This window comes from Perna viridis, chromosome 12 (assembly GCF_037379345.1).
Source record: "Perna viridis isolate PV_CMFRI_1.1 ecotype Kerala chromosome 12, ASM3737934v1, whole genome shotgun sequence".
Lineage (NCBI taxonomy): Eukaryota > Metazoa > Mollusca > Bivalvia > Mytilida > Mytilidae > Perna > Perna viridis.
Genome location: NC_142456.1, coordinates 8,941,886 through 8,953,579, shown reverse-complemented (window position 1 = coordinate 8,953,579; position 11,694 = coordinate 8,941,886). Strand labels below are relative to the sequence as shown.

Below are 11,694 nucleotides of genomic sequence, written 5' to 3'. Positions count from 1 at the left end.
TGAGCACTTTATTAGTTATTTCCATATTTGAGTATAGTGTAATTTTTAGGAAAAAAGATGAGTATAAAAAAGACTTATTAACATATTTATGAATATTTTCTTCCTTAAAAAGAGAGATACCCTCTAAAACTTTCATAAAAAGCTTACTTAAACTCGCTCAGCTTGTACGGCAGATGTTTGTTAAGCATTATTTTCAGTAAATTATAAGTCCACTTGCAACAAACTTAATCGAAGAACATTTCCATACATTCATAAATACAGATCTATGTAATAATCTGGCATTAACAGTAATACATAAAAAATGCAGTACTTTTCATTTTTGAAATACTAAAATACACCATAGAAACAATCTTTGTAAATATTTAAGTTCCATATTCCAGACATCAAATACTTTCTACGTCTATCTTATATAACCAGTTATCTCCCTTTACCATGTTATCTTACCAATAGCATCAGAGTCTAGTGTTTCTTAACTCTTAAGTATGATGCATAAAGTTCAGCAATAAAGTTTCCACAAACATTCTTGTATCACCATTTGCCTTATCCTTACATAGACATGTTACTGGATATAAACAGCTGATTCCATATATTCTTTTTTCAACAACTCCTATTTCATATATTAATGAACTATTTACAACTGAATTGTATTCTGCCATTCACAGTTCCTCTTCTTATTCAATATATATGACCTTATCAAGATAATAGACATCATGATTTTGATTGCATTAAAATTAAACATGGGTTACGTACATAATATGGTTGGTTGTCCATACAAAAAGGTGATGCATGTTTGAACTAGACTGTTCAGTTCATGGAGTTATTACACTTCATATAGTTGAGTAATTGCCCATCTTCTAAAATCATACTAGGCTATCAGTAATTCTTAAAATAAACTTGCACAATGTACGAATCTTTAACAAATTTCTTAGTATTTGTATAAAAGTAAATTTTTCGTTACAGTTCAGACTTTACTCCAAAACCCTAACATGTTTTTGAAGTTTTAAAGCCTTAAGTCAACTTTATAGCATTAAACTGAAAGTATTGAATTTCCCATACTTTTAAAAACAAGTTCTCTTTCAAAAAAAACCCCTTAACTTATGCAATAAGACTACTGTACAGGTAAGAAAGACAACATTTAAAAGATTTCATTAAAACATGATTAAACTAATTCATTACAAATTTGACATGAATTGAATGTGTCTTGTCCACTTAATGTAAATCATTACATATGACAGCTAATTTGTCATTTTTAAATAGAAACTACAATAACAATACTGTAACTAATACAGAAACTTTATGTAGATTCATGTTTTCATATGATCTTTGATTGCATTCCATCACATACATCCCGTTTTTATCCTTCAAAAAGCATATAGTGCTACTTCCATAATAAAGTTTGACTAAAATTTTTTTAGTATACTTGTAAGAATTAAAGGATATAATGGCTTGAAATTCTGTGAAAGAATTTTTTTTATAAGGTATCAACTTCTGAAAATTTCTGAGTTGTAAATTCTAAAAAATTCAAATTGGCAAAATCCAAATTTAAAGGTCAATTAAATGAATCTCTTCTGTCTGATTACACAAACTGGTACCCACATACAAAAGTCTTGCACAATTTACACTAAAATCTGTGTGATAAATGTTTTCTTCCTTTACACAGCAATTTTGCATACCAATATCTGTTTAATTCATCTAAAATTACAACCCTTTTCATTTACCAAAAAATAAGACCTAAAGAACAAAAATGATTTCTAAGCCAATAGAAATTGTAATTAAAAAATATTGAAAAAAAAACTGATCACAAGTCCTGTGTAATATTTAAAATCTGGATGATTTTAGACTTTGGCTGCGTGTGTTACAAGAAGTAAAACTACATTTCTCTTCATCTTTGTGAACCAATCAGAATAACTTTCTACACATAAGCTAGACTGTAACATACAAGGAAGATTAACAGATTCCACACAGATTATGTTAATTGTTAAGGTGGAGTCTCAACATTACACAGCTAACACAATATCTATGAATTTTAAGAGATTTTTATACACAATGAAAATATGAATTAACACTCTAATCTAGATATATTCCTCAATAGTTCTATATCAAACACCACATCAATATAATACAAGGACACATCTATGTTACTTGAATCAACACCAAAAATATATATATATTTTAGTAATCCAGACATATCTCAATAGTTGAAAGCAACTAATAAATTAATGTGAGATTGTAATTACAGAACAGAACATAACACACTACCAAACTTAACAAGCAAAATGATAATTGTTTTTGGTACTTATTTAGAAATGAAATGTACATGCACTGTTCCTTTATGTTAGTTTATATGTACAAAAAGTCATATTGAAATTCTATGGAAATGTTTTATAAAACTGTGATTATCTCAAAAGATGTTTCATGCACAGAGTTAAAAATTTAAGCAAGGGGAGCTAAGTCAACATAACTTATTTTATAATTCTTGCACCATCTTTTTCAAAGTTTAATTTCAGGATTTTTTCCTCCATAACTAACTTCAATATAGTTGTTAAAAGCCAGTATCAAGTTAAAATTTTAGTTTCTCTAATTAAAAAAAATCAACTATGTAGTTTTATATTGGATCAGTCATCATTTGTTTGAAATGGTAAAATGTTCTACTGTTGATGCTATGGACTTCCTTACCAAAACAGATATTTGAGGGAGGTCCTGACTGAAAATTTACTGTAGCTCTAAATACAAGATAATTTAAAAAAAAAAGAAAGATATCAGGCTAAAAAAATTAACTAACAAACATAATATAACTTGCAAACAACCATACAAAAGCAAATATATTATCTCCCCTGGGACTATTTCGCTGTACTTAACTTGCAAGGCTCCAATCTGTCTAATACAATCTTATCAAAATTAGACTTCTTAATTGTCCTACACACAGAGATGAATGGAAAAAACAAGTAGGTCTTTTTTTCATATTACCTTTTTACCAATTTTGCTAAGTTCTAGTGACAGTTATCCTGATATAATAAAACCATCATATACTAGTCATACTGACACACTTAATTTCATATATTTTTTGTAAGAACCATGAAACAGCATGAATTTTCACTTCTAAAGAACAACCCCCTTTTTGTCACTAACACCACAAGTCATAAACTTTAAACAAACTTTGCAGATTACTCTGAGTACAACACATTTTTCTTCTAAAGGGCAAATATTTCCTTTCTGAACAATTTAAGAAAAAGCGGAAAAAATCCTACCAGGGAGGTAATTTAACGTGTAAGAGAGCACTAATAACAAAAAAGAAAGCAGAATTAATATTACTGGCATACAATCCAGTCAAATACCTTGATCAAAAAAGGCTTACAATCATACAATAAAAATATACATAATTTATAATAGAATTAAAAAATCCATAATTCAACCACTTTTGTCAACTTTTATGACAAGCATAAAATCCTATAGTATTTGAAAATATATTTGTTAAATTTGAAAAGCACAACAATTAAAACTTACATGTATCTTCTATTTAATTTTATTATTATATCTTCATTTTTTATTTCATTTGTGTACAGAATTTTATGGCACAGCCTGATTTTTGACGCATATATACACTGTATGTAAATTGGCACTAAAATTAAATCTCAAATCTTATGCTGATTAAGGCAAGCATTAGATGTTATACATGTAATAGAAGTTTTAGAAAAGAGAGCCTTTGAATGTTTAATGAAAATTACCAAACCTAAATCAAATACTACGTGCATGTACATGTACATTTATGTTCATACAAATTGGAAAGTGGTTTCTTCTTAATACTGTATTCTACATCATGGCAGTGTTAACCAACAGGATTTTAGGCTTGCCAAAAAAATCAAAACTCTTTTACATCCTCATTAATAAAAATATACACACAATCACACCATGAAACAATCATCTTCAGTTCCATGCTCCTCCTGGCTTACTTTGGGGTGTGCCCCATCCTCCCACACCTGGACTGCTGCCTGGTTCACTCCCCTGAGAGCTGCCCCACCCTAAGAAGCTGTTAGCACTGACAGGAACACCGGTTGCTGCTGCTGCATTACCTTGACTGTTACTACCTATACTACCAAAGCTCTGTACACTGGTCTGGCTGGAGGAGTCACCTCCACCTGGCTGGGTTGTACCAATGGGAGTCCCACCCACTGCAGGTGTGGCACCAGTTTGGCTTACAAGTCCGACTGGTCCCCATCCACCTTGCCCACTAAGCATAGCCTGAGCTGCAGCTAGCATGGCAGGGTTTAACTGGAAAGCTCCCAGACTTAAATTGCTCAAACCAAGATTGTTTGGTATGTTTCCAGCTGGGATTGGACTTGGCTGAGTAGCAATAGCCTGAGTTGTCCCCCTTCCTCCTTGACTCCAGTGATTGGGATTGTAGCCATGACTATAAGCTGGCTGTGGTATAGCTTTCTTGTCATTCTGACGATCATAGTTCTTGGGAGCAGCACTGCTAATATGTACACTAGCTCCTTTGATTATGTGGTCTTCCCCACACAAGCTTTGTGAGACCTCTGGATCAGCAAATGTCACAAAGGCAAATGCTCTGAATGGCTTTGGTATAAAAACATCGACAACTTCTCCAAACTTTGAAAAATAAAGACGCAAATCTTCTGCAGTCATATCATCAGTGCATCTCCCTACAAAGACTTTCCTGTTCATCATCTGCTGGGCATTCTCCTACAATGAAATGGTAAATTAATAACTAATGTAGAATGTGAACAAAGGAGTCATTTATGATATGAATGTACACAAAAAGTAATAAAATCAGACCATGTATACATGCAGTAAATTGCATGTACATGTATGTAGTTTTAGTTTAATACCACATTCCAAAATTGTCTTGGAAATGGCAAAGATAATGATAAATATATGTATATTGAAGTCTTAGCCAACTATAGTAAGACTATAATGCAATTATACATATGTGACCTTGGAAATACTTAAAAGTTCTTTAATTTTAATATTAAATTTAATGCTGACATTGTTCGGTCAGTGTACATGTATTTTGATTACTCCTATTCAAAACTTTACTGTATATACCAACTCAAATTTCAGAATTTTACAAGTTTATCTTGAAGAAGGAACACAGACAATACGTTCTATTGTAAGCTTGCAAGTACCCTTTGTCTGAGTTAACTAAAAAAATTATTATTTCCCTTGATAAAGAAAAGGAATAAAAAGAACATCTACGCCTGGGTTTATCCTCACAGGAATTTACAAGTTCAATAATGCTTGTAATTTGATTTTGAATGCATGCTGACACAAATATTACTATTTATAGGGATCTTTAAGTTCACACTTAACAAGCTGGGATAGTTATGTATTTAAGAGGGGAAAAACCATTTACTTTTTTACTTTTAAGTTGATGCCATTAGAAAATGTTTTATTACAACAAACTAAATGAATATCTGTGTTACCAAATCTAACAAAACTATACACTTAAAGGAGAAGACTGTTATTGTGCAAGTCATAAATATGGAAACTAATCTTTTAAATGTTCATGAACATTGAATTGAAACAAAATCAACTTCCTTTTCTTGACTAATTAATCACGATTTATAATTAGGGAATTTGAATTTCCTGCATCTATGGGCGCCACCATGATCAGTTGAGCTATGGCATCACAAAGTCGGTTTGTAATGTGAAAGTAAATACATGTTGGTAATTGATTACGAAGAAATTCTAAATCTGGGTATTTCCCCTATTATTTCAACTCAAAATAAACAGATTAAGAGATTGAGGCACAACATGTAAGCAAATATCAGACAACACTGACGAACAACAGAATTTGCAGCCTGAAGACTAGTGTGTCAGAGGGAAATCTAAGGGCTACTTCCAAAGAATGCTCTTGTAGCCAGTAAAAAAACTTCAGAATATTTCTCTTTTTCATTCGTCCAATCATAAGTTTGCTTTCGATCTTCATTTAGGTCAGAGAGTTGTGCAAGACGGCTATCTATATATAATTCAAAGATTTCGAACTTTGCATAGCCATGGGCATTTTATAAAAGTGCACTTTGCATTAAAGGTTATTTATTTTTGTTTACGTGGGTATGATTTATCGTAAGAGCCTAACTTAATGCAAAGGTGGTCTTTCCCACACTGCAATGCATAATGTAAATGACTTTGTGTTGAATGACATACCTTTGAGTTGGGTATTCTGACATCACACCATCGTCCATCTATCATGTGTCTCTGTGTCATACATTTTACCTGGGAATCATAATCTCCAAATCGTATAAAACCAAAGCCTTTTGATAATCCACTCTTGGGGTCTTTCTTTACCTACATAATACAAATTTGTGTTACATGTAAGAAAGTACATGTACAAATAGGTACTGTATGTGAATATGCAAATGTTTATATACACATTTTAATGCATTTACAGAATATTCATGTTGAAAAGGCAATATACATGTATTAAGCTGGGACAGCCCCAAACAAATAGTACTGATCCCACATAGAGACTAGCTTTCTAATTGATTCTGGAAACCAGTACTGGAAATTCATGGATTCCATATAATGTATTTTTTAATGAATTGTCAAATGATAATAGTTTTTAATCAGTCATCCATACAGTCACTGGTAATCATTATACCAGTCCCAGGCACAATTTTGCAGTCAGGACTCACAGGACCATTGATTTTTACAAACTCTGCTTAAAATTACATGTACATGTAGATACAATTACACACTTAAGGCTTTTTCCATTCATTTGTAGTCTAAATAACAAACCTGAACCATCAGCAAGTCTCCAAAATTAGAAAAATATTTTCTCAAATCTTCTTCAGTACTCTTCCATGGGAGACCAAGTACTATCAGATCACTACACTTCTTCTTGTCGTACAATTTCTTTCTGTTGATGACAGCATTATCTGAGTTAATTGGTTCCTCTGCAATGGCACTGGGTGTTTTCTTTTTGTTTTCAGCTGAAATATGACCAAAAAAATTGTAAAACAGTATTCCACATAGAACATAAATTACTGAGCAATGTTTAGTTGTTTAACTGTTTTACAATCGGTGGTACGGAATACAGGACTGTACATAGCACCTTTCCTTCCCTTCAGAGGAATAGAAACAGTAATTATTGCCTGCATAGGCACACACCACATGCTTCACCATATTTTTAATTTCATTTTCCCCCTTACAAGCAGTGCCAGCAACACCCTTTAGCAAGTCTGAATAATTTGTATGGAATATTTGAATATACATAATATGTGGTGTTAGTGCCACATGCAGAAATCCAGAGAGAAAATGACTGCACTTCTTATCTTTGAAAAAATAAATTAAAGCTATGTTTTGACTTGGATATACAATAGAAGCTATATTTTTCTGAGGCAGTATTGAGTAAGGTTCTTGACAACAGCAAGTAAAACAGTGGAGAATAAAACATACATATACACATACCATGTATGTACATGTAAATTTAAGTTTTTAAACAAATCATATTCACTTTTTTCAATTAGGAAAAAAAGAAATATAAAAGATGTACATGTACAGTAGTTATTTTTAATATAGAAATATTAAATTTGTGAAAAATGTATATACTGTTTTGTTACTCCAGGGATATGACTTTTTTTCAATGGTGCACCTATATTGGAGAACCTTAAAGAAAAATTAGATAAACATAATAACCGTAGAGCTAGCACCACGTTGTGATTTGCTTTTATTTACAGCCAATAAGCAGGTTACATCTACTTTTTTAATAAAACTATGTTCATGTATAACTTCTCATTGCCTATTAATAGGTCATGAATTCTTGTTCCTGACTGCTGACAAATACATGTACATGTATACTACAGCAGCTGTATGTACAATTTGTATATAAATGTATATGTACATGTACACTAAATGTCTACATTTACATGTGAATGTACAAGGGATGTATGCAGTGTGGGAAACCATGCTTTTCCCCAACTTGCCATTCTGGCTAGTGGAATATTGGTCTTGCTAGCCTAACAGAAATTCAACTAGCCAAATTTTTTATATTTTTTTGTCTGTACTATCATCTGTTATCTCTTGGATTTGACTATATTCTGCCTTTCTTTTTCTTTCTTCAAATATTTTTTTTATTTCTTTTTAAATTCATCAAAAACTTTTCCATTTCCGAATATTCCCTCGCATTGAAGTATTTCATGTACTTTACAGTAACAAAATAAGTACAACATTTCTGAACTCATATTTTATCCTTGCATTGCATATGGTAGAACCTCTTGGTGATGGATTTTGCTTCCTTTTTCGATAGTTTTGGTTATGAGTACTTCTTGTATACAACTAATATTTTGATTATGATCTTCCTACATATTTGATTTTAACGCTGCTGATGAGAGGTTACTCCTTGAAACACGTGTACAGCACATCGAAATTTACAATATATAACACGGGTATTTTTTGTATTTAAAAATAAAATTGTGTTTCAACAGATTCATCATTTGCTTCTTGTTAATTTTTATTTAAACAATAAACAACTAATATGCAATGTAACATATCATAAATTACCAAGATAATTTCGTTTGAATACTATTATGAACGAGATCGGGACCGTCACGTAGAATTTGGCACATCCTGTTTACCGGAAATTAAAATGGCAGATCGTAAACAATTCTTTACAAGTCAATAAAATTGTGAATATCATGCCAAAATTTCCTTGACATATTCAAGCTAAACTTCTTAAAATGTAGGGAACATATTTTTAATGTATGATGTTAAGGGATCTTTAATTAAATAATTATACCAAATGACGGTCACCAAATTGACGAGTGTAAGCTAATAATAACTCGCCAAATTACACATATACTCGTATTAGGCGAGTGGTGGTTTACCACACTGTGTATGCACTACATGAATATCGAATATGAAATCTTAATTCAGGTACATTTGTACATGAACACAATGTAGATGAGACATCAAACAAAATTACTGAAATAAATGTGGCAATAATCAACCATTAATTAACCTGTTAAGTCACCATGACATATCATGATAGACAGCTCTTAAAAATTATATTATTTAAAACATCCACAGTAAATAAGAGAGCTTTAAATAAAGTTTGCTTGACTTGATTCCATATACACTTGCCAACGTACTAAGTTAAACTCAATTACATCAATATGACAAATGACAATTTAAATTGAAAGTTAGTTAGTTACCAGATAATTTCTTCTGAAATAAAAATGCTTTAGAACTTTGAGGCAAATAAACGAACCTAACATATCACAAAAAAATGAGAAAAACAACAAAAATCGAATGCACATAATTAAGTCAAAATATCAACATTGCAGTTATCTCCCTTAGCTGTCAAAATAATAATACCGGGTGACCTGAAAACTTTTCATTATACTTGAATAATACAACTTTCGTTATGAAAGCCATTATTGTATTCCGGTGCAAGAATGATTAGAGTATCATACTGCAGTAATAGATTGTTAAAATTCTGTCAACAAACAACAAAATAAATCGAATTTGTCAAAGCGTCTGCTGGCTGTTCGGAGGCCAACTGGGTTTCAGATTGTAAACAAATACTTCAAAAGCTTACATTTTGGAAACACAGCGACATAAATCCGATTTGACCACTCTGTATCCGGTGGATATAGTCTACCGTCAGAAAGTCGAATCCCTCTCATAGCACCGGTATCTGGATTTCTGTATTTCAACCCACAGGCACCAGGAAACTGTGCCGAAAGGGTCGAGAGCAAGAGTGTTCCGTCGTCTTCGCTCGGGACTTCCATGGGCTCTTCGCCCTCTTCTTCTGCAACTTGGATATACTGACTCATTTCCCTTTTAAATTAGACACACTTTCGAAGCATCAGGTGCAAAAATGTCTCTAATTTTGGGGCAACCCACTGTGGTCCCGAACTGAAGGTGCGCGGCGTACCAAGATGGCGTCTTCTGTTGACAGTTTATTCGATTCTTACGCCATCTTTTGGTGACCTAAATTTTTCAGTAAAAATGAGTTATCGTTCTTTGTATCGTTACACGCAATATAAGGAACTTCCTTCGTTGCCTTGAATTGACAGGACATTATTGTGACATTGATATGCACTCAAAGAATTTAATTATTCTGTACTTAATATAGTGAACATTTGGATCCAATTTATACATTTAGACACGGGTTATTCACTTTTGTGTGTTGTGGGCTACTTAGATTTTAAGAGACAAAACATCAGGTCATAATAAATGCGATATTTTTTTCTCTATTACATATCTAGCATTAAATGTTTTATTAGTCCCATCATATATAAAATAATATTTTGCGATTATAAAGTTCGTTTGCTTTATTCGTGATATTTTGTTTCGTTCCGTTTCGTTGTTTGTTAATTTAAAATTGTGAATACTCTTAAATATTGACGTGTACCAGTTTTAGAGTGCGGTCCATATATTAGAGTAGTTTGGACATAATTTTTAGCAAAAAGTATGTCGGAGTCGACGTCTGGTGTTAGTAGAAATACCCGTTAAACGGAAAGACATATTCGGAATAAATTGTCTGTATAAAAGTTTGCATGAGTTTGGTTTTCCAGAATCAACTGAAGTTGTCGGTGCATCTTCCACTTATACATGTAAGAAGGCCGAACTGCTAACAGCTTTAGCAATGGATAGATTAATCGGGGTTGAGAGCATCACCATGATTGTGAATCTGATAAAGAGTAGGATGATTTAAAAAAAAAAAGGAAAAAAACATACAAGAAACCGATGATGATATTTAAGAAAAAAAGGGGAGGAGAAATTGATGAGAATAACTGAGGAAGAAAAGGTGGTATGAGGAAGAAAAATACTGAAGAGAGGCAGTGGCAGTTGAAAGCAATTAAAGATGAGGAGACTTTAAATGTAAACCGTTTTAGGAAAATCGATGATTTAATTGCACATGAATATTAAAGTAGACAAAAAGTTGAAAGCTATGGGACTAGACGAGTCTTATGATTTTCAGAAGGGTAAAACGCAAATCTAAAAGGCAAGAAAGTTGAGGTTATTGATTCATCATCCGATTCCTCAGACGAGGAAATAGAGTCTAAATCTAGGATTAAATCTGATATATATTCAAAGTAAGCAACCAGATAAAGTTAGACAGCCACTTCGGCCACATGCTAGGCTAGCGCTGCAGTATGAGTTTGTTAATGATTATTTTCCGCTAGAGATCATTAATAATGATATTTCTGAATCCGGGAATTAAGGCATGGCGTTTGAGTTTAAAGTAAAAAAGATTATAGTACGTTGGATGAGATAACCCCCCTCCCCGTGCACCACCCCCACTCATCAACCAAAATATGATTTTCAGGTACCCTTATATCTCCCATTTAAGAATATTGTATCGCCAAAAAATTCACTGAAGCATTTTTGTATTTTTCGGCTACTTTTTATGCCTCGTTGGGGCAAAAATCCATTTTTTTAGTATTTTGATTCTACAAACTTCTTCTTTCTTCAAAACGTAGTTAACTTATACATATGTATGTATCATTATGTAGTCCAATGTCTCAGCTTTACAACAGTACCAATACAGTTGCGCAGAAAAATCGCTTAAATTGACATATTTTTCAATGCCAAAACCCCTAGAGTATTTATACTTCAGTAAAAATGGCTAATTTCTTTGATATTTTCTGTTTAGTATTATCACAATTTATACTTCTGGGGTTCTTTTGATAAATTTTGACGATTTTCGTGGTCAGAATTTATCCACAA

General features: G+C 32.3%; 1 protein-coding gene across 1 annotated transcript; it reads right to left on the bottom strand.

Moving 5' to 3' along the window:
• Nucleotides 1–1,281: 1,281 nt before the first annotated feature.
• On the bottom strand, nt 1,282–9,933 carry LOC148601096 (TAR DNA-binding protein 43-like). The gene is made up of 4 exons (XM_088554619.1): nt 9,557–9,933; nt 6,757–6,950; nt 6,166–6,306; nt 1,282–4,701 (listed from the first exon to the last, which is right to left on the bottom strand). The coding sequence occupies exons 1-4, from the start codon at nt 9,792–9,794 to the stop codon at nt 3,925–3,927; spliced, it is 1,350 nt and encodes a 449-aa protein (XP_088410745.1). The 5' UTR covers nt 9,795–9,933; the 3' UTR covers nt 1,282–3,924.
• Between the last annotated feature and the right edge of the window lie 1,761 nt (nt 9,934–11,694).